This window comes from Macrosteles quadrilineatus, unplaced genomic scaffold, assembly GCF_028750875.1.
Source record: "Macrosteles quadrilineatus isolate MER2022 unplaced genomic scaffold, UCM_ALF_1.0 Scaffold_2__2_contigs__length_208266976, whole genome shotgun sequence".
NCBI lineage: Eukaryota > Metazoa > Arthropoda > Insecta > Hemiptera > Cicadellidae > Macrosteles > Macrosteles quadrilineatus.
In genome coordinates, this window is record NW_026542595.1 from 22,001,950 (window position 1) to 22,025,368 (window position 23,419).

Here is a 23,419-nt window from a genome sequence, read left to right on the forward strand (position 1 = left end):
CGAAGTTATTATAACACCATAAACACATAAGACTGATTAAATCTTTACTCTAAATTGAGAATAAATTGGGAGTTTTGACCAATGGGACTTTAAGCAAACATTATTGATGCGATTCCAACAATCTAATATATTTATTAAATGTCAGCTTTTGTGCAGCAATCAGTTGTAAATTTACATGCAACTTTACTTCCAAGACCATCTGTTTCGACCCCAAAGTATATTTGATTGATTTTTAACCGTTTACAATTTGTTGGAAATATACAAATCATACCCAATGTAATACACGTATTTAAAAGGTTAATTATTCGTTCAACGTGAGAAATTGACCTAACATTTTCATGTATTCATGATTTTGTGGATTTAGATACACCTTTTATTGACCAACTGCGAGATATAATTTACAAACAACTGTAAAAATAAAGATATTTCGAATTACAGTACGGTCCACGGGAGTCTTCCTGACGTCATCAATAGCCACTGAATCCGGAACAGAGTGGTTGCAATCCTCTACGTCGAATCTGAAAGGTTGCCAGTTCGATTCCGAGAAAAGTTTGTTTTATCGACGTTTCTAAACTAGCCAAGCTTTCGTTGATCATTTGCGTTTTATTAACTGGCCAAGGTTGTTGAACCCGGTAGTATTACTCATTAACTCATTGATGAATAGCTATGTGAGAGATGGCAGGCGGATCCAGAAAGTACACTTCTCAGCGCAATTTATAGCTGTGTAGCTGTGTTGTTATGGTGTTTCTACGAATCTTACGGTCGCCGGTTTGATACTGAGAAAAGTTAGCTTTAGTAGTATTTTATGGTTTAAACTGGATCCAGATACTTAGTCTTTGAATAAATAAATATTCCTGGTTAAGAAACAGGATCGGTCTTGGTCCGCATTGCTTTACATATCATGATACTCCATTTAAACCTCACACCACACTGAATTCATGCACAAGTGGTATTTTAGACATTAAGGTGAACACTAGAACCAGTTCATAATATTAATATAGTTGTATGCTTATTTAAAACAAAACGTAATAAGTTAGATGATGAAACTTGACTAACTGAAGGCGTTGCATGCAGTCAGCCTCTCTGTGTTGAGAGAATCACGTGTGCGGACCACGTTGCCTCCATTTGTCCCTTCCTGTCTGAGAATGAATACGAAAAATATTCTATAAAGCTATGATAACCACATGAAAAACTGGATCGTAAACAATGACAAAATGGATATTTGACTTTGGCTTGACAGGTGGAGAAGCATCAATATTTCATGCACGATGAAACAAAATGTGGGAGTAGAGAAATATCAATTCAATACATTATAAGTGTATTGAATGAAACTTGAATGAAACGATGAAACTTTTGATCAAACTATCTTCATCTAGTGATTACTTTGACTTGCCTGTGTAGTAGAACAACTATAATAAATCGATTCAATTTCAAGTAAGGAATTTTCCAACAATCCTATTGAGTGGTCAAATAGGAATCGGTGATAATTTAAATTTGAAAAACGTTTTTCAAGATTTCACAAATTTTATACCTAACATTTAAAATTCAAAATTAAATTTTTATGTACATAGTTAGCAATTGTATCAGTTTGGAATTATATTTTGTTCACGGGTTACAAAACAATATGTTATGCGTAAAAAAACAACACAAAACTATTACGATATGTTAATAACTTGAAGAACATGCTTAACAAACAAGAAGTGTAATAACTAAGCAATGTATCCCAAGAAATGTTTATTGATTTATTTCTTCTTTACAAAACAAGTAGCTATTAACACCAGGTTTTAATTCTCATTAAGAACATTTAAATTGTAAGTTGTAAATTAAATGTATGTTTAGTTGTATTACATAGCGATATTGAGTTGTATATTATTTAGGTTGTGGCAATGCACGATCAGCACTGCTGCTGCTGAGTAGACTATATGATATTCTGGTGCGCATGCGTGATGGTATATGTGGTGTTCATGTACAACTAATATAGGCCAGTGAACCCTGTACCTCTCTCACTACTTCTTATTGCTTAATATCACGCATAGCCTAACTGGCGTCTGGTATATTTGTTGTGGGAAATTATTGGATTACATTTTGATTATTCGTCACACCCTTTGCGCCTCTAGTTGACTCTAAAGTATAATACAGTATGTTAGATAAGAAATGGCTGATCGAGACACGAGATACAGTATGCAAGTGCACTACTGAAAGTCACAGTATAAGGAATAATATGTAAAAAACTAGATAAATAAATAGTAAAACAGTTATTTCTCTTCCATTTTATTAAGTGTTAATTTATCTCCTAAAATAAGTAATCCGAGTGATAACTCACACACACACACACACCATAAAAAGCCACAAGTCACAGGTTACGGACTAAAAACCATAGTCATTGTGGAACTTTTACCATTTCAGTATTCGGAGTATACAGTACAAATCCAAATATTAGGCGAATCATGCTAGGTTGTGATAAAACCACGACTACAGTAAGTATAATTAATTGTCGCTTACTTGTGTAAAACTTAATTGCCTCTGATTGACCTCAACTTTTTATAAAGATTTCAAACAAAAGAACACAGCGAATTTTCAAAAATGTAAGGTCAGTTTGCAAATCTACACACCTAGGCGAACATTTGGTATATAATATGTGGGGTTAAATCTTGAAACAAAAAGCCTTATTGTTTCATGTAGCGTATTAATAATAAAGATTTCAAACAAAAGAATACTTTTCGGAACGATTAACAAAAATTACATAACACAATATTTTGTTAAATGGTAAAAACTGCATTACTTCAATTTTAACACGCGAACAAATTGTACAACAAAGTAATGAATCCATAAGAAAATGCTTCTTTTAAAGAGTGGGCTTTTCTGACCATTGGTTGTTCAAACTTTACCTGTTTATTGGCATAAAATATTTACAGCATACAATATAAAAAAAGATTCTGCCATTGAGTCCATTGATCTAAGAAAATTCACTTTTACGTAGAGCCTTAAACTAAAACCTCTTTAACACGTGACAAAATTTAGTTAATTCCCGATGAAATTTGACATTTCATCAATTTCCAGTGATTAGTTTTGGATACACGAGACGTGCTGGAGAATCGCTTAAGAATTGTTCGTTTTCCCATTTTCCATCACAGCAACTAACATCGGGTGGTTAAAACACTAAGACATACTAGTAGTAAGAGTAGTAGTAGTATAGTTAGAGTAAGTGTGTTTACATTATTATTATTATTATTATTACTATAACGCAATTTAAATAATACTGTAAATCAAGGCATGGAATGATGGAGGATGTACTGTAATACCCGATTCCGATTCAACCGTAGCCAAACATTAGTTCGTCTGGTGTCTGTACCCGCCAGGTATTTCTTAGCATTCCAGACATGACTGATGCTGCACCGCAATGATCCTCTAACGTAGGCGGCCAGTGTCAAGTATGATTTTCTCTACACTGCAAGTTATGTTCTTAATTAGAACAAGACGGGGTAGTAATTTTCAGCGTTCGTACCAGAACTTCATATCTTTAACCTACCTATATAACCATAGACCCATCATTCTGTGAGATAATTAAAGGTTGGGCACGTCTAGCTTTGAAAAATGTAAATAGATCGCATTCATAAGTGTACTTGTGTCTACTCCGTTGTTATCCTCTTCCGTTCGTATTAGCAGACATAAAACGTGGTATTGGTAAGTATTTCGTTCCGAGTAAGTAGTGAGCAGGCCTACAGTACAAAATTAAGGTAATTTAATGTAGTTTTTCTACTTTAATCCTAGTTAGGTTTTTATATTCTAATTCATGATAATTGCAGATGTGCATATTCAAAACCTACAAAATTACAGTAGAACCTTGATAACAAGACTCTCATGGGGATTATAAAATAAGACTTGTTATCAAGGTTGTCTTCTTATCGAGGTTTGCAATAACATGTGATTAGGGGTCAAATAAATTCTAGGGGATTTAAAAATGACACTTTTTATCAAGAGTGACTTGTTATCGAGGTTCCACTTAGTACTTTTGTAATGGATGAAGAAACTTTGCCGATTATCACCAATACAGTATATATTCACCATCAACAAGATCCTGGCACACCAGATTGACATTGGCAAGTTGACAAATCCCAAGTACTGTACTGAGAATTCATTTCTCATTGTTCACATACCTGATCTCCTATAAGGAAGCTCATTATTTAAATAATTAGAGGAATGGTGGAAAATATTGACGTAGTGGTTTTGGTGGAATCTCTTGATATGCCAACTACCTCAATAGCTTAAATTGAAGTAAATTTGCTACAAGGCTTGATTAGTTTCATAAATTGTTAAAACGAGTCTTTATTTCTTTTTCAATTTTTAAAATTATGTATTAGTAGATAGTCGATTGTACCAATACATTATTTAAGAGCTTACTGCTTATTTAATAGATTAAATGCCTTTATTCAATGATATGGCAAAACAGATAGTGAGAAAAAAATCAACTTTAATTTGAGCAGACTATATATTTAGAATTTTCCAGCGTGTTCAGTTGAGATATTTACAACAATATTAGCAATATCACACTATTTGTAAAATACCGATGGTTTTAATGCAGTTTCTTCGATTGACGACCTCTTTAAAGAACAACACAAGTCTTAAATAATAATGAAAACTTCAGTCAGGTAAGAGTAAAAGTAAAAGATAATTCCGCTGAATAATATACTACGTTGGTATTAGTTATTGCCAGATATATATTGAACATTATTTGCTGAACCCGTCAATGTAAAGTGCTAGCATGGACCTCGGTTTCCGGTCCTGTTGTAAAAACCATCTTCTATTGTTCGTAACGCACACTCTGCAGTCATGACTAGTGCGTGTTGCGACATATGTCGCTTCATTCATGTAGGCATAGCCAGCCTACAACACGACAGGTTCATTGATAATCCTTGGTTATGACATGGCTTTCGTTAAATACACTATAAAGTCATCCTGTTAAGATGGCCTTTAGGAAAACACAGTTTCTGATCAATAGTGAAAAAACTCACTGGAAGAACTATTTCATTATAGTCAATGGCCTTGACACTTTTTACTGCATTTCTTTACGATACTCAACCCCAGATCGATAGGGTGTATTTTAGTGTAAAAACCTCTCGTAAGAGCGTAGAGGACAATTAACCACTGATGGCATAGAACAAAACTTGGAGTGACGGAGCTTCTATGAATAATACTCTATAACCCTTATTCAAACTTCACAAAATTATTTAGTCTTGTTTATTTTTGGATAAGTTTCACAACAAATAATCTATTATGAAAAATTAGTGTTTTACTTAACAACACGGATAACGGGCCAATGAGGTTCAAGGATTGAGAGAGAAGAAGTAAAACTGTAATGATTAGAACTTCAACTAATCAGCTGTTCAGGCAAATTTAATTGTTGATAGTTGAGTGGTGCAATTAGTGTTTGGTACAATGTTTCGTTGCATCAATGTTAGTGACGGGATAACCAAGTCGTTTCCATGATGCTTTCCATGACGCAAAAAATAACAGATTGATTATGGAAATCCAATCATTTCCATAATCAATCTGTTATTTTTTGCGTCAATCGGTTATTTTTAGTTGAATGAATCACCGAATCAATTTTAGTCATTCTTCGCTGTCCCAAAACCACAACTAATTTTTATCTTATGAGAAACTGAATAGCATTTAGTCATTTAGCGTCAATCGGTGATTTTTAGTCGAACGAATTGCCGAATAAAATTTAGTTACCTCATGATATGACAAACTAAATCAACTAAATAACTAAATCACCGAATCGCTATGTGAGACTAATTTAACCGAATCAGGATAAAATAACCGAATTAGTCTGTTCAGCATCAATAACCGATTGATTCGTTTATTTTCATTTGGTGATTCCCACCACTAATCAATAATGTCAGAGGCAATGAGAGGTTACCAACGAAAACATAACCTCTCTTATAAGTTATTTTTAGTGAGTAAAACACTGTTGTAGGTAAAGTAGTGTACGCAACTCGCATAAATAGTGTTAATTAACGACATGAGTAGAAGGTAACTAATTAAATTTTCTTAATTATATCTTCTACTCGTGTGGTTAACAATATCTTTATGCAATCGTAGCGTAAACTACTATGATGTGATTATAGTGGAAATAATAATACTTATAATAAACGTTACGTCTAAGAATAAAACATAATTTTTAACTTATTTTCTCATAAAACGTTTAAACACGTGTGACTCAATAAATAGTTTTGAATTCAGAAATTGTTTCCATCGCTATTATTCACATATGATTACTGTGTCATCCATCAAAACCCACATACTTCTTTTTTTAACTTTCATTATGTGATAATGAACAATATATGCTAGAGTAACCCTTCTAGCATATCTTGTTCATCGTCGCTTGTATCGTCTGCATAAAATATATATTATCACGTCTTATTACGTGAAGCAGGTTATTGTTAACACAACTCCTCCCTTATTTGTGGACCAATTTCGACGTTTAAGGTGTCAAAACCTTCGGATCAATATGCAATTTTGCAATAAGGTTTCAGAATTAAAAAAAATCTTACCCTTAAGACTGCGAGACCCTCTCAAAGGTCGGGGTTTCCCCATAAGAAATACATAGAACAAATAAAAAAACACAGCTGTTTATAAAAAGAAACTTATTAGCTTTTTGGCAGTAAATATTAATGTTTGTAAGACCAAGTTAAAAAGTTAATCGGTTTTGATGGAAGAACAGAAAATTCCCCGAGTTCAAAGAAGAAATATTGAAAACGGGAGGAGGAGACAACTAATGATAAAATATTTTATGAGTATGAGGAGAGTAGAAAAAGAGAGGCCTGGTCAAACAGATGCATCCAGATACACCTTCACTTTGTGAGGAATAATATTTGCCAGTTCTGCTATGCAACTTACTTTGGAAGTGAACAAATATACGAAGCACATAGTGTTGTCACGGTAGCATATCTTGTTCATCGTCGCTTGTATCGTCTACATAAAATAATCAACTAATAGATGAATGCTTAGTTTGAAAATACTAATAATTAAAAGATGAGCAGTACGTGCCAAAGATACTATAGGCCTAGTAGAAAAACAGTTGCACAAAAACTTTTCAAATAAAATATGTAAACCTTGTATAATTTCAAAATAAAAGATAAACTTGAATTACGCACTCAAAATTGCTCGGGGTTCCTTAAAAATTACGTATATTTGTAATTTTAAATTTAGTGAAAAATTACGCGGAAATATGGACACCCAAGGAGCTTCACATTAAAAAAATATTTACATTATGAAAATCCCAACTTTTTTCTGTGATTTGCAAGACCATAGATCGGATTCTATAAATCAAATTAACTGCTAAATAAGTATTGGAATTAGTAATTATTCCTTTTAGCCTAGTTTTTGTGGGTTTATATTATTAGTACGATCTAATTTGATATGGTTTTGGAGACATGAGTGGTTGGAATGATGGGTTGCTCTATAGTTCTATACTTATTTCGGATCATTAACATTTTAGCGGCATCTTAAAATTCAGTATGTAATTTTAACTTAATTGTTCATAGGTAGTAACCTTTAATGATTATTGATTGATATATATTAATGTTTAATTAATATTAAATTAAATACCATAAATAATAGTATTAATTATATTATTTTTAAATTTTCATTATTCATTGTGCAGTACTAGCATAGATAAATAGTGTTATTTACTAACATATTTGAAGAATTGTTACAGTATATACTATTTTTTTGCGAGGAGGCTGTATCACTGCAATTTTAATAGAAACCAGTATAACATACGACTTTATTTTATTTCAGCTTAAACAATTCTATTCAGAATACCTATGCTTTTACAGTATACACCAAACTAAACAGTAGCTCGTGCATGTTGGAAGCTATTATAATTCAATTATTAACTTGTAAAATGCGACGTAGTTTTTATATTTTGATACTCAATTACATTTAACTTTCACACATGTAGATGTCAATTAACATCATAAAACAATTGGACCATTGAGTATAATAAGCTTAATTTTCCTTGGAGGTTGGAGTTTTTGATTATTAAAGCCAAAGAAACCACAACTTTGTTACTCAAATGTCAAAACGCATTCCAATTTTTAAAAATAACTACAAAATGCTGCATTAAATTTTAAATCAATTTGTTTATAGCCCGGACTTCATCAAACATTTACAAATAGTCTCTAATAATAAGATTAAAGTGAACAGATAATAACAATTTCAACAGATTTAGACTATTCAGTGTATTTTTGCATATTTATGGTCTTTTAAAATTTCGCATGATTTCATAACCTACCTTAAACTTTGTATCAAACATATAAAATTATCTTTGGATTTACCGTTTACTTCCTCTAATCCCAAAACTATTTTTAACTTCATGCAAAAGTAAGATATTCATTTTGCCATTTATCGTTTTGTTTGTGTATTATGATAATTTAATTGGGCTGAAAAAAAACTTTCAATAATGATACCACGATCTTCACAGGTTTTCTTGGCTCAAAAGATTTTTAGAGAATCTGGTTTACTTTAGACACTAGTGAACGTGAACGTTCTTGCTGTAACATTTGTAAAGGTCTGTTATTGTTTTTGTATGTGTCGCGAAGGCGTAAAACGAACCGCCATGATCTCCAAAACGTGTAGTTGAGTACATAGAATATGAACATTGTATATATTCTTTAGTAGGGATTCGATTTTTTGCAAATATTCCAAGCAAAGCCACGAAAGAAATATTTAACAAATTCAGCGAAATGTCATTAGTAATCGAAGAAATCGAAACTTCGCTATTCCAAGTGTTATTTAACGCAATTTATCTGTAGCTTAAAACTCCATACCAGAGGCTGTAGGTTTACAAAAGGTTTGCAAAACTCCGTCAGTTTCACGTTAAAAGACTTATGAAATAAAATATAATTATTTTACTGTAAAAAAGTGAAATTTAAAATTAATAGAACAAAATTATCGGAAATAAAAAAAATAAAGCAAAGATTGAAAACAATCATGAAGTGTGATTGCGTGTGTAGGTGCTAAAAGTGGTTGGTTTTAATAAAAATAAACCCTTAAATAAAAAAAATAATGTTACTAATCGAAGAACGGGTAAAAATAATGAATATGAATACAAAATGTTCGATAAAATTATTCCGTGAATACCCCTATTTCATGACAATACTTTGTATTTATCTTCTCAACTGAAACTTCTTGGCACAAACTCTACGGTTTCTATAATTCAAAACTATATTCTGCAAATGGCGTTTCTTCTACTTAGAAATTACAAAATCAAAGGAGTAGATGAAACACAAGAAGATGAAAAGAGCCGAAGTGAATGAGTAAGTGGGAAGTGATGGACTGAAGGAGTTAATTTGCAACTCTAACGTGATTGATGCAGCACATTTTCTGTGTTACTGTGTCTCTGTGGCTGGAGACACTGTATATCTATCTGATACTGACTGTTTAGCAGGGTAAACAATAAACTTAACTAGGAGGAATTGTGTGAAAACAAAAACAAACAAAACTTTGGTTGAATATTTCAAAACGGCCCATCAATAAGATTGACAATGTCAATGAATTCGATCATTCGCGAACCGTCCAGATGACGCAACGAGTTCCTCCCCCACTTATAATCTATCGTAAACCACGGTAACATAAACATGCAGGAGATGAAGATATGGTACTCACCGGTGGTGGGCGATGTTGACGATGTTGAGATGAGGTGTGCTGGTGTGCCTGAGTGGCGGGGGTAGCAGTGTGTAGGAGGGGAGGGGAGGGGTAGCTACTATCAGGGATGTACACGACGTACGCGCGCCTATAGAAGCACTCCAACTCTAGCCTCCGAGCGCATCAGTTGAGTCAGAGTCAGACATGTGGTCAGTCACACTGCTCCTCGCGGCGTGCTCGCTCATCACTTTACTAGTTTTGTTGTTGACCAAGGGACGCAGGAAGGGCGAATACCCTCTCCGAACCCCGGGTCCCTCCCCTTGGCCGGTCCTCGGGGACCTCCACATCCTCGGCAAGTACTCCAACCCCTTCGTCGCGTTCACAGAACTCTCCAAGATGTACGGAGACGTCTACAGACTCACCCTCGGGTCCACACCATGCGTGGTCGTCAACAACTTCCCCCTCATCAAGGAGGTCCTCATCACCAAGGGGTCACACTTCGGCGGACGTCCGGACTTCATCCGTTACCACAAGCTGTTCGGCGGCGACAGGAACAACTGTAAGTACAGAATTAACTAACTAACTAATCAACTATTCTGACAATGTAGACATTTCTTGAGTAACAATCGCCATGTATTATAATATTAGCTAAATTAGAAAACAAATCATATAAAACACACATATATCTCCAAAATGAAAATTGATAAGTACTGTACCAAAATAATGTGATAAAAACTCCTGAAAACCGCAAAACGTAAACCTAATATTTATCTGTGTTACTACTTAAATATAATTTTGTCAGACGATTTGTAAATTAATTCAACGTAAATATGAAAATCCTCTGCTAAAACTTTGACTTACATAATTAAATGTTAGTATAAAAATGTATGTACACCACAAAAAATAATAGTGGACGTTTTTCTCTTCACTTGACTGTCTCTGTCTGTCTAGGATACCGGTACAAAATTCAGCATAAATAGACGTAAAGCAGTTATTTAATGAATACCAAAATGATATTTTATTCATGCATGAATGTACAATGACAGTAATACTATATTTTAGTTAAGTTCTAACTATGTTTCATCCAAAATTGCAAAGATGTTGCATTATTTACCACTAGAAGTACATAATTTTCATTTACATTTTAATTTATTTACGGATTCGCCACTTTAACATAAATCATAAAGAAAATACTTGTTTGTCGAATTGAAAAAGTACAAAAAATATAAATTATTATGATCCATGATCTATCATCAGTTAGATCATAAACGTAATTCAATTGTTTAAAACTTGAACATGTTGAAATTTGTTGGTGTTGACCTACATGTTATGTGAGGAAGATTTATTTCAAAAATATTCAGTTGCTAATGTTTTCTCAGAGTCGAAATGGTTTGTTTATTTTCATACGGGTTTTATTGATTATTTTCCTTGGCAAGTTTGAGTCCAGTTAGTCAGTGAGACTACGTACTGGTTGTAGTTAGTTATTTCTCCGAGTCAACATCCCGCACACGGTTGATGGTGGCTTGAGCACATATTGATAACATATCTCACTTTTACGTAAAGTAATAGACACTGTTCACGTCCTGTAACTAAAACAAACCTTCCGATTTGCATCTGACCTTCGCCGATTGACCCTCGCGTGACTGTTTATGTTGAGTTTAGCACGAGTGTCAGCTTCTGAACAATAACGATACAGATAATCCTTAGTTTTATCCAACACGAATTTAAGCCTGAATCCTTAAAAAATGTTTTCAGCATGGGCTTGTAGAAAAGGGTAATTGGTAATGTAAAACAGATTGAATATTTTTATCCACGAACTGTTTACAATATTATTTTAAGTTGTTCAGAATATTTTGTTAACGAATGCAAACAGTGAGAGGCCACTGCCGCATTTCTAGTATTGTTTGTTTGTTATATGCGAAGGCCATCTGGATATTTAAAAAAATGTTTTGGTGAAAGGTCTTGCTATTCCATAAAAAATCCAAATACAGACCGGTATATGAAACATCGTTGTCTAAACTATTTGAAATACGTGTCATACTCGACAGTTCATAGAGACATTTATTTTTGTAATGGTAAGGAATAGATTTATTGGGTACACGTTGGAGAAATTATTCAGGCCTAACTTACACCACATAAATGTAGATTTATTTACAGTAGTTTGATTGTATCACTTGCTCTTGCTCGTGCCAACGTCTTTGGCTAGATTGGAGTAACACTTGGCACTGTTTCTTTATAAATATTATCTTATTTAGTAAAAATTTAGTAGATGCAAAACAAATATCATTAAATATTATTGTCTTTATATTACATGAAATTACTCGCAAAACAAAGCTACGTTGTACTCAGTGTAGGTATAAATTATTTTTGGACGAGATTATCCTAATTCATTTAGTATTCTGCTGAAAGTAAAAAGAACTTTTTATTGAGTTTTAATTAAATTAATTAGAATTTTTCACCTGAGTCACAAGAAGTGTAAAAGGAACCAAAGTTCATTATTCCAATAATACCCTAATTAAACGCTGTTAGCTACGCTTCAGTTGTGTTAAGAAGCCATGAAACTGAACAATTACCGTAGGAACTAAAAAAAACTGTTGTGTAGTACGTGCTATTAGTGACTTTTTATAAAACCCAATTTCGCATTTTGATCCATAACGTATGATACAGTATGTGTATTGTTCATATTTGTTTTCCTACACATATGAATCAGCATTAGTGTACTAATTAAGCTGAATTATTACTAAAAGTCTTTAACATCCTAAGTGAGTATAGTTTATGTAAAAATGCTATTAAACACAATAAAATTCTCAGCAAATACAAGTTCATGTTATGGAACTTCATGCATCGTTTTAGAATCTCTAGCTTCCAAGACCTTTGAACAGTAATGTTGTGAATGCAACCTGGAGTTTGAATTCAGGGATTTTGTGGGAATTTGTAGGTTAAATAGAGTTTTAATATATGTTGAACGTAATTTTAATTGCCACATGTAAGAAACAAAAATACGCTTTTCTATTTTGTTTAACGGTAATTACAAAATTAAATATTTTGTAATTGTTTACAGATACTCATATACAATTCAAGAATTATAGTTATTACGGATACCCGGGGTACCTCGTATTCTGTTACGTAAGCATAGTTTTTACTGATTGTTGATCTTTCGTCGATTTGTTTAGGTTGATGTCACCATCTACTCTCCATATTTAGAAATACCTGAGAAGGTTTCCTGCAAACTAAACACAACATCCATACAGATTACCAAATGAAAACATTTTTAAATGTTCTCCCCTTTGGACCCGACCGTAGACTCAGAAATCGGATGTTTGATCAAAATTTGCTTATCGACCATGTTTATACATACTAGAGATGTTAAAGTATTGCTGTATTTTAGCTATCGTCGACTGCCTACAAGGATACAAAAAGTAGTGTATTTAAATCCATACCTTCCTTACACTAGATATTCTTTGCTACAATTTTATTGACTTGCTCTATGTAATAGTTATCAGCCAGACATTAACGCAAGCAAAATTAATATCATGTTAAACAAACAAAATTTGGCATTGAGAACTATACAGTCTCCAGAAAATAAGAATTGAATAGGTTACGTATAGTTGTTACGTGTAGTTTTAAAAAATCCCCTCTTTCCACATAAAGGCTTAATGGCTCTCCCTGGTTTGTTGAGGCACTCAACAGTTGTACACTTTTTCCCAGGCAGGTGCCTCCTAGGATCGGTTTTGTTTTGCGTAAATACTGAGTGTGCGAATTTCGTTAGTTACTTTTACATTTAGAATTGTAAATACTGATTTTGTTACTTATGTGTACAGATTATGTGTAATAAAGGGTCGAGTAAATTTGCCTGTTGCAATACTGTATAAGAAAATGTGGCTATAGATTTGGCTGCCCCACCAAAATTGCAGTTTTTACTTCTCCCGTGCGTATTTAGTCGGGAGGTGAGGCCTGAAGTGCGTTTCCCAGCCATAGAGGTTTCTGAGAACACGTTACTGTACCGAGCCCCGGACCTATACATGTACAGTACTCATACTCGAGTGTCAAGTGTCCGCTGACCACCGTGGAGACAAGTGACGTTCGCAGAACCACTGTATCGTGACGTCATCGGTCACCCGCACACTGCATATTCCAATAATCTAACACTCCATAGATACATACTGTACTGTAGGTACTGTGTATCGTGTCATCGTATAGGAACGTGCTGCCCTTGCCTCTTGCTCAATCTCGGTCATAATCGCACTACATAACACATTACCAATCATGACCACATAATACATCATCGCATAATACATATAATCCAATCTCACCACACATCATCACATAGTACCACATCATTTCATAGATCAATGCCTAGTCTATTATTATTATCAATTCTTTGAGACACCGACACACTTGGATGCGTATCTTAACTTTGACATGCAATCAATGTTAAACGTCAATCAATGGAAATCAATATGGAGTAAGATTATCTGATGTGCCGCACATCCATTAACTACACAACTACTAGTGTACAAGTCAATGATTGATCATGAATGGTGATATATGTGTGTGTCCACTAGAAGTGGATACATAGGCAATGTTACATATATAATCTGCGTGTATATATAATGCAACAATACATAATCTGTTTGTCTCACTATACATAATCACTTCACATACCTCATTATTAAGCATTAATTTAAGTCATAAAGCACCATAGTTTACCAATCAAAACATAACACTAGTAATACTTAGTTTATATGTTTTGTAAAAAATACGATTAACCTGTATTAGTGTGTAATTTAATTGCTGTCTATGCCATCGGTGTATGTAAGGCTGCTAAAAAAATGAGTTCAGTTATGAAATAGTTTTATTTCAAATCAATTCAAATTGTAACTCGGAGAAAGACACTCCAATATTTCTCTGCTTCAATGTGTCACGATCAGTGAACAATTGTTACCGGAAGCATTTATCATTGTACCATTAGCATTATGTATGCCAGCCATATGTTGTTGGGAGGCTGTAAGACGTTGCTCGACTCTCCACTCTTACTGCGTAGTCTCGCCCGGCGAGTCGCCGCGAAGTAGTCCTGGGATGTAACATTAATTTGATGCTGTAACGGTCCATGATGCAAACAGTCTCGACCTTCCTTCGGTCAAGGTCACACTCCTGTTACTTTCTTCCTTCCATTTCTCACTTCTCCTTCTACGCTCTCCACCGTTATCCGTCTGGGGCCCGTGTACGGAATGTTGTTTTGCTCCACATCCATTCATTTCAACAGTCGTGCGTTTGGAGAATCTCAGTCGGGTTAAATTAATCTTTTAGTTTTTAAAGTGTTGATTTTAAGTTAAATAAGGTTTAGATGCAGTAAAATGTTAAAGTTCTCGACGAGAATGCAAAATCACACTTGCTTAAAGATAGGCCGGGCAATATGTTTTAGATCCTTCCATTGTGCTCGTACTCTCACCACAAATGTTGAATAGAGAATCGTTGATATTCTCCCCATTTAAATTCTCAATTATGCTTCAGCAAATCCCTAGTAATGAAGTCATACGTCCCGTGTCGTCTACTCTGTTATTTTTTACTAATTATCTAATCAAACTAGTTTGCATCAAGATAATCTTCTGCGATCATTACACGCCACGGTTCTGTTTTACCAAAGTTCAAATTGCGTTGATCAAAAATTCAGTGTAACAAATTTTACTCGTTTAAATGTTCTACTCTATAGTTGTCCTCATGAAATAGTCAGCATGCTTTGCAAATGCAATTTATGTCTTGATTGAAGTTATCCATAATGCATTTGACAATATTAAACACGTAGTACGGTATAATAATAAACACTGTCAAAATATTGTATTTATTGTCCAGTGATTCTATCTTTTGTGGGTTTGCGTACAAGTCGGGGTATATTTTTTACTAATTGCCTACAACGATGAAACCTTTTCAAAAATTGTTTTGTGTAAAAGACATTTTTGCTATTCAATTTTTTTTTTTTTTTTTTTTTTAAGTGGGAATTAGTCGATATAAGTGGGTGTATTTTTCTTCTGAAGACTGGTTTCCCCTTCTCAAGTACTAAAATGGAGGGTAGCCAGCTACTGGAAGGGATTGTCTACATCAAATTATGTGTTATTAAGTTGTTTTGTTGCGTCAAGACCATCCCTTCCGCTTCTGGACCTTTAACAAATTAAACCCTATATGGGCATTGAACAAGTGACCATATGTCATGTTTTTGTCTAGATTAAAGGTTTTTTATTAAATATATTTGATATAATTCAATTCTACTCAAATGAAAAAAAAATAAAAAAACAAGGTTTTCAGGAGCTCAATACAAACGGAAACAATCACTAAGATTAGTGACTACTGTAGTTGTGATACACGCGATAGGTGTTCAAAGTATCAAACATCGTTGAATAAAGCAGACGTCTACCTAGATTTTCAGCGATACAATAAATGTTGTTAGGACTGCAATCTCCATAGCAGTCCCTGATGGAACAGACGTGTTAGATTTACTACAGCTTCATAAATTATTTAAAAGGGTCTTTCGCTCTAGTAACAGACGGTAGTAGCCTAACATGGTCGAGAGGTCCAAGGGCGGATCAACCCTTCCTAGGGGTGGAACAGTCTTGTTGGCATACAAACCCACAGCCTTCGATTTCGTTATTAAAAAACAAAATGGGACTGGTTTAGGTCGGACCGGTGAGGCCAGTATTCAGATTAGCTCTTGTACTCACATTTCCTTCACTGTACTTTCCGATGTCCGAGAGTCTTGACTCTTCTTTTTCTTTTCACTCTTGATAAGCGACGGCGGACAGAATTTAAATACCGGCACCTGAGCATCTGATCTGGGCAGCCTACGCTAGCTATAGACCGCGCTACTGCCATTGTAGGCTGTAGGTATAACACGTGATGTTTGCAATCATCGATCGTTACAGAACGTTGATGAAATACAACGCGTATATAAATACAAATTACATTCAAAACAAAGTGATAAGTAACAACATAGGGTAAACAATAGATTTAACTCATTACAATTAGGGAAAATTGTGTAATGTCGTTAACTATTCTAAATAATCACATGGCCGCGTTGAACTCACTGTTCTGCTTCACATTGTTGGTGTTTAAGCATTCGCTTGGTATAGTGTACTAAATCTTACTTTTATTTCTACTACTTCTCCTCATGTTTAATTAATTAGTGGTCTAAGACACAAATGTTGTAGACGTAACAGTTAAATTAGTCAACTTCCTAGTTATCGTAATTATCTTAAATTTATTATAATGTAGAAGTCATCAGCAGTATTTGAAACTCTTATACAGCCGAATTATAAAATACTAAATTCAAATGAAATATTTTCACTTGCAGAACAAGTGTTCAGGGTTTTAAAACATTTCACTTGTCTATTCACATAAAACATGTAATTTTTCACACCACATTAACCTAGTCCTAAAAATTTTCAACGTTTCTGTCAGTGTGAATCTGTACACAGATTAAATCTTACTTCAACCCCACAAAAAATGTAAGTAAAAACAGAATAAGTTGCTGTGCAACTTAATAAATAATAATAAATGCACCTGTTGACATGGTTTAAATAATGCCACCCCTTGTGTATTTTCTCTCTATCTGATGGCTTGCATTCAATGAATGTTGTTTTGCAGCGCTCGCTCTCTGCGACTGGTCGTCACTCCAGAAGACTCGTCGCAGCATTGCTCGCATGTATTGCTCCCCTCGCTTCACCTCGGCCAACTACGATCAGCTGTCTCGGGTGGGCTCCGCCGAGACCTCGCATCTGATGGAAGCCATCGCAGGTCACCTGGGGTCCGGCCAGGGGGAGGTTCGTGTAAAGCCTCTCATCCTCGCCGCCTCCGCTAACATGTTCACCCAGTATATGTGCTCCACGAGGTTCAGCTATGACGACCCAGGCTTCTCTACGGTCGTCCGCAACTTTGACGAGATCTTCTGGGAGATCAATCAAGGGTAGGTAATCATTACAACGACCAATATTGTGTACGGTGTATGTGAAATTTGTATGTCTCATGAGATCTTTTGGTTGAAATTTGTTGTTTATTTTTTGTTGGCTTTGACGAATTATTTCACTAGTGACATCTTAGTTTGGATTTATATATTACTGTAATTTTTTTATTTAGTAAACTATTTACAATATTGTACATATACAGGGTGATTTGTACTCAGTGTGACAAAAATTTTTTGATGTAAGTACAAAGTAAATGAAGTGTGATGATGCATATCAAATGTTCCAAGTCTCAAAATTGGCGTCCCAAAAAATTATTTGAGGTTTTTCAAAAATAACCATGCTTTTAAACTTAATACAGTGATTTCTCAACTACCTGTATATGGATTTGAGTAGATAATGCCATTTTCGTGTTCTACATTAAATTTTGAACAAGAATAATGGAAAATGATGGAGGATCAGTTGTAAAAACTCCATTCTAAATAGATTCAAAGATAAAAATTAAGATATTTCATAAACATTTTAAAAACAATGGTCTATTGCATTTTTCACACCCTGTATACAAGAAAGTGTCGGAATATGTTAAAAACTGCGCCATTTTATAAGCTTTCCAACCATATGCTACGGTACACTATTGAGGTTTAGATATTCTTTTGTTTGTTTTAGTGGTTTGAATACCAGAAAACAGGGAACTTTTTTACCGTTTTTACTGTTCAAGCTGAAACAAAAGTACAAATTTTGCTTAATACATGCCGACTTTCTGTGTTTTAAATGTTAAAGACACCGTGTTTTGTAGTCTTCAAACCATTAAAGCGTACATAAGCAGACATAAACCTCACTAGTGTAGCATATCGTTGGAAAGCTTATAAAATGGCGCAGTTTTTAACATATTCCGACACTTTCTTGTATACAGGGTGTGAAAAATGCAATAGACCATTGTTTTTAAAATTTTTATCAAACATCTTAATTTTTATCTTTGAATCTACTTACAATGGAGTTTTTACAACTGATCCTCCGTCATTTTCTATTATTCTTGTTCAAAATTTAACGTAGAACACGAAAATTACATTATCTACTCAAATACATATACAGATAATTGAGAAATCGCTGTATTAGGTTTAAAAACATGGTTATTTTTGAAAAACATAAAACAATTTTTTGGGAAGCTAATTTTTAGACTTGGAACATTTGATATGCATCATCACACTTCATTTACTTTGTACTTACACCAAAAAAATTTTGTCACACTGAGTACAAATCACCCTGTATAAATATATACTAGTGGAACCCCGTCGAAATCGACGGTTAATCTTGAGGTTTTATGTAAATTCAGCTAACTGCGTTGGATAGAGTGAAGTCATTAAATCTTAGTTATATGAAGGGAGGATAAGCAATAATAAGTAGGATTGTGTTCCCTAAAAAACGTGATTGATGAATTCGTTTAACACAATATTTCCTACCTTTCTTTTTATCGGCTTTAGGTTGCCCAAAAGGTTTTTTAGGAGTCTTATAATTATTGTTTGTTCATGAGTTTGTTTCATACCAAAGCCACTTTCACTATATGGGAGAATGAGTTCATATAATTAGTCTATCATGTTACGGAAAGAGTCAATATTTATTACTAACCACTAATTCCATCTGCTTTAGGAAAATCATTCAGATTGTTTCCGGATTTATCTTAAAAGATGTAAATCTTCATCTTTTTTTGTAAAAATATCTGATTCTCCAGAAAGCAGTAACATTCTTAATCGATCTCAGCAATTTTAAATCCTTCTCTTGCCATTGACCCATGTATGTAATCATCCTGTTCTTATTTGATAATTCATTAACTTATGGGGTAGTTTTGCCTTGGCCATATAGATCACATAAAGCTGTGCATGTATTTCGTGGATTGGAATGAACCATAATTGTAGGAAATTTTATCACAAATCTTGAACATTTGCGGAACCAAATCCATAACCTAGTCCAGCATTGGTAACAAATTATGTGAAAATAATTGATTAAAATCATTATACTTGTTCCGAAGGTCATAAGTTTAGTTGTATAATCTATTGTTTATTTGTCCAGATACGCTGTGGACTTCCTGCCTTGGCTCCTCCCATTCTATACTCGTCACATGAACAAGTTGTCCGACTGGGCGAAGGAGATTCGTCAGTTCATCTTCTCCAGGATTGTGGAGGAACATCAGAAGACCCTCAACCTAGACCTTCCTCCACGGGACTTTACAGATGCGCTGCTCATGCATCTAGAACAAGACCCGGACCTCAACTGGGACCACATCATCTTTGAGCTTGAGGACTTCCTTGGCGGCCACTCTGCTATCGGCAACCTGGCAATGTTGGTGTTGGCCGCGGTGCTGAGACACCCTGAGGTGGGCTCCAGGATACAGGCGGAGATTGACACAGTGTCTGGAGGGTTGAGGGACGTGACACTGTTCGACCGTGCAGACATGCCGTACACGGAGGCGACCGTGCTGGAGGTGCTGAGGACCGCTAGCTCGCCCATCGTGCCACATGTTGCCACCGAGGACACCTCTATCGGAGGTATGTCTCATCTCAGTCTCAATCTAGATGACTCTTTCAGAAATAATTGTTTTTAACTGATTCAAGAACTTTTGCAATGACAATGAACTTTTTTAATTAATAGGCCTATTCAGAGAATTAGCTTTGTTCAGGAGGGTTTTGTGCTGCACAGTGTACATAAATTTGGTTAGTAGCACATAGTATAAATTGATCTTCAGACCTTAGTCACTAATAAGACAAAAAGATCGCACCACTCATGCTACACTCATCCTTCACTCGTATTTGGGTTAAAATTACGCACATAGTGGCGTCCCCATCTTAATAATTGCGAATGATTGATAGTCAATTGACATGCTAAAAAATGTATTATTGAAGTAACTCTTTTAAAATGGATTTTCTTGAACATTACTCTTTACTAACAATCAATTATAAATCAATCGTAATCAAACCATTAGGATTAACCTGCATAAAAACATTTTTTTAGGAGAAAGTTTTCTTTTACAATGCACTTTAAATCAGATGTTACCTTATGTTAAGTTTACATTTCTTTCTAGGATACCCTGTAAACAAAGGAACTGTGGTCTTCCTCAACAACTACGAGCTGAACCTGGGAGACACTTACTGGAGCGAACCGGACAAGTTTCGCCCAGAAAGATTTATTTCAAGTGAGGGAAACATCGTAAAGCCACAACACTTCATCCCCTTCAGTACAGGCAAGAGAACTTGCATCGGTCAGCGACTAGTGCAGAGCTTCTGCTTCACCTTGGTAACGTCTATTCTAGGGAAGTACGACATCAGTGCAGACCTGGACACAGTCAGGACAGTGCCAGCTTGCGTAGCATTGCCTCCAGACACCTTCAGTGTTAGGTTCACACCCAGGAGGAGTGTGAGGGCGTAGACTCCCCTCCCCGTTCCATGCCTAGAGCGACACCATGCTGTCAAACAATCAATGACAACAGGGAAATGAGTTTTTAGATCTACCAAAGCAAACAAAAGATATATTTGATCTATTCCGATTTTGATGGATAATAAAATAATTTTAGGATTTGTTTACGTTGGCAAAAATGTTCTGAATTATGGTTGATGTTTGTAAAAATGTATATCGTTACTAACTAAAGCTATAAATTTCCAAAAAGATGTGTTCTATCAACAGTTAATTGTAAAAAATATGTAATTCATAATATTGTAATCGGCATGGTGTCGGGCTATGTACTTGGGATACATTGTAAATTAGTCAACATCTTTCCTGTTTCCACTTATTTCCAGATCTTTTACTATGAGTTTTCTGAAACTGTTGTTCTGTGATTGTCAGTTAGGTGTAGTTTACTCAATATTTATTTAAATTATGAGACTATGTGAATGTGATTATGTTAAGTATTTAAGTTTATTTATTTGCTGAGTCTACTACCATTACAGTATTTCTTTTAACCTTTATTACTTTTATTCTTAGTTGTGTAAATTGTGTATATATTATTTTTTCATATAGTAGGTTTTGCATTTCTGAACGGGCCAAAACTGTTTTCTGTTATTACATTATATACAAACTTATGTTACACCTTTACTTTTATTCTCAATATTTCTTTTAATAGCTAAAAACTAAAGTATCTCTGATAACTTAGCGTTCTACAATCATTTTATGGGCCATGGCTTGTTAATAAGCTCAGCCAATCATTTATAACCATATAACTCAATATACAGTAGGGTTCAATGAAGCATTACCTAGTTAGTCTTAATTGTTTAGTTATAACCACCGAGATTGAAGTCTGTATAAACATTGTAAAATACTTATAAGAGCTTTTAATATATTTATAGTTTTGTAATACAAAGACTACCTCATTATTGTCTACCTATTCTAATATTTTACTTGTCTTCATTAACTTTGCAGTGCAGAAATATCTCCTGCAAATGAAAGTAAATTAGATTTTATCTTTACTGCCTAATTGATAAAGATCTAGCAACTATCATTAAATTAAGGCTACACATCCTATAATATTTGAATGAATGCTTTTAGTACAGTATATCAGATATTCCCGTGTAATGACATCTAACATTGTGCTTTTGTGGCACTTTAAAATTAGTTACGGAAAATTTTATTTCTATGAAGGATGTGTACAAGCATTAACTTTAGCAAAATTGTATTATTTCAATTACATATTTGAAATAAGCTTGTAAACCTAGATTAATTCAAATATCTTTGCAACTTAAGTTCGAAGAAGGAAAAAATGAATTTCTAAAGAGGGTTTGTTCAAAAGATCTAATTACCATATTAACTTTTGCTAACAATTTTAATTTTCAAAATATTTTACTATTCAATTTAGAACTCTATAAGTATACAATGCTTATTGCAGTTATACTCATGCTTTGCGTTTGCAATGGGAGAGGACACGTTTTAAGAAAATTTTAAATTGGTTTACTAAAATTTCAGGTATATAGTATATCACATCTACCATAGCCATAATGTTCTACCACTGCACGTAAACAACAGAAAAAAGTAAAGTTCTCACAACTTTTTGTTGCTGATTCGTTCAAATTATAGCTGTTGTCATAAATACAAAAGAATTAATAGTGCTGAATCCTGTTGGTAAACCTTATATAACCTTTAAATGCTATTGAATATCATATAGAACCAACTTGTGTAGTAGAAACAATGCTGGCAAAATTCTTTAATTCCTTTTTCAATATGCATACTCATAAGGTTAACATTTAGCCCAGTCAATGAACGCACGAAAACGCCCGATGTCGCAACTTTTGGACGACAAGCTGAATTTTTCACAGGCGGTGTTAGTACACATTCAGAAATTCAAGTGCTTTTTTTTCTACAGCCCTTTAAAGTCAAAAATGCAAGCTTTTACCGCAGCACCTATATCTCCGTTATTTTTTATCGGATTGTTTCAAACTTTATACCATTTAGAAGGTAGGTAAGTGACCTAAAAAAAGTGTTCAGTTCGAATTTTTGATTATCCTAATAGTTTTCTTGTAATTGTAATGTAAAATATGATTTGTTGAAATTTGAATGTTTTATTTTTCGTTTTTACGTTGTAACATCTGAAATAGCCAAATAATCAAAAAACGTTTCCTTGAAAAGTTGTAGGTCATGTTTTTTTCGCACACATTGATATGTATAAGTACATGGATTAGTCATAAATGAAGCCGCGGGTGTAACTTTGAAACAGCTATGTTGGACGCGCGGCGCTCGGATAAAGGTGTCACCCGGTGGAAATCCAAAGTGTTAAGTTAAATTCACTTAGTCTGGAGAGTTTCTGCAGGTTTTCTCCAGCGGATTATTTGTATATC

At 34.3% G+C, this 23,419-nt stretch overlaps 1 protein-coding gene across 1 annotated transcript; it reads left to right on the plus strand.

Moving 5' to 3' along the window:
- The first annotated feature begins 9,733 nt into the window (after positions 1 to 9,733).
- LOC128985853 (cytochrome P450 307a1-like) lies at positions 9,734 to 21,913 on the plus strand. Its single transcript, XM_054405797.1, has 4 exons — positions 9,734 to 10,210; positions 17,290 to 17,608; positions 19,671 to 20,146; positions 20,680 to 21,913. The coding sequence occupies exons 1-4, from the start codon at positions 9,856 to 9,858 to the stop codon at positions 21,021 to 21,023; spliced, it is 1,494 nt and encodes a 497-aa protein (XP_054261772.1). The 5' UTR covers positions 9,734 to 9,855; the 3' UTR covers positions 21,024 to 21,913.
- The last annotated feature ends 1,506 nt before the right edge of the window (positions 21,914 to 23,419 follow it).

What these genes read in the sequence shown, in the direction of transcription:
- LOC128985853 (XM_054405797.1), top strand. Translation starts at nt 9,856, where the DNA reads ATGTGGTCAGTCACACTGCTCCTCGCGGCGTGCTCGCTCATCACTTTA. An exon ending in TTCTGGGAGATCAATCAAGG is followed by an intron (nt 17,609 to 19,670) that starts GTAGGTAATCAT and finishes TTATTTGTCCAG; the next exon opens with ATACGCTGTGGACTTCCTGC. An exon ending in CGAGGACACCTCTATCGGAG is followed by an intron (nt 20,147 to 20,679) that starts GTATGTCTCATC and finishes ATTTCTTTCTAG; the next exon opens with GATACCCTGTAAACAAAGGA.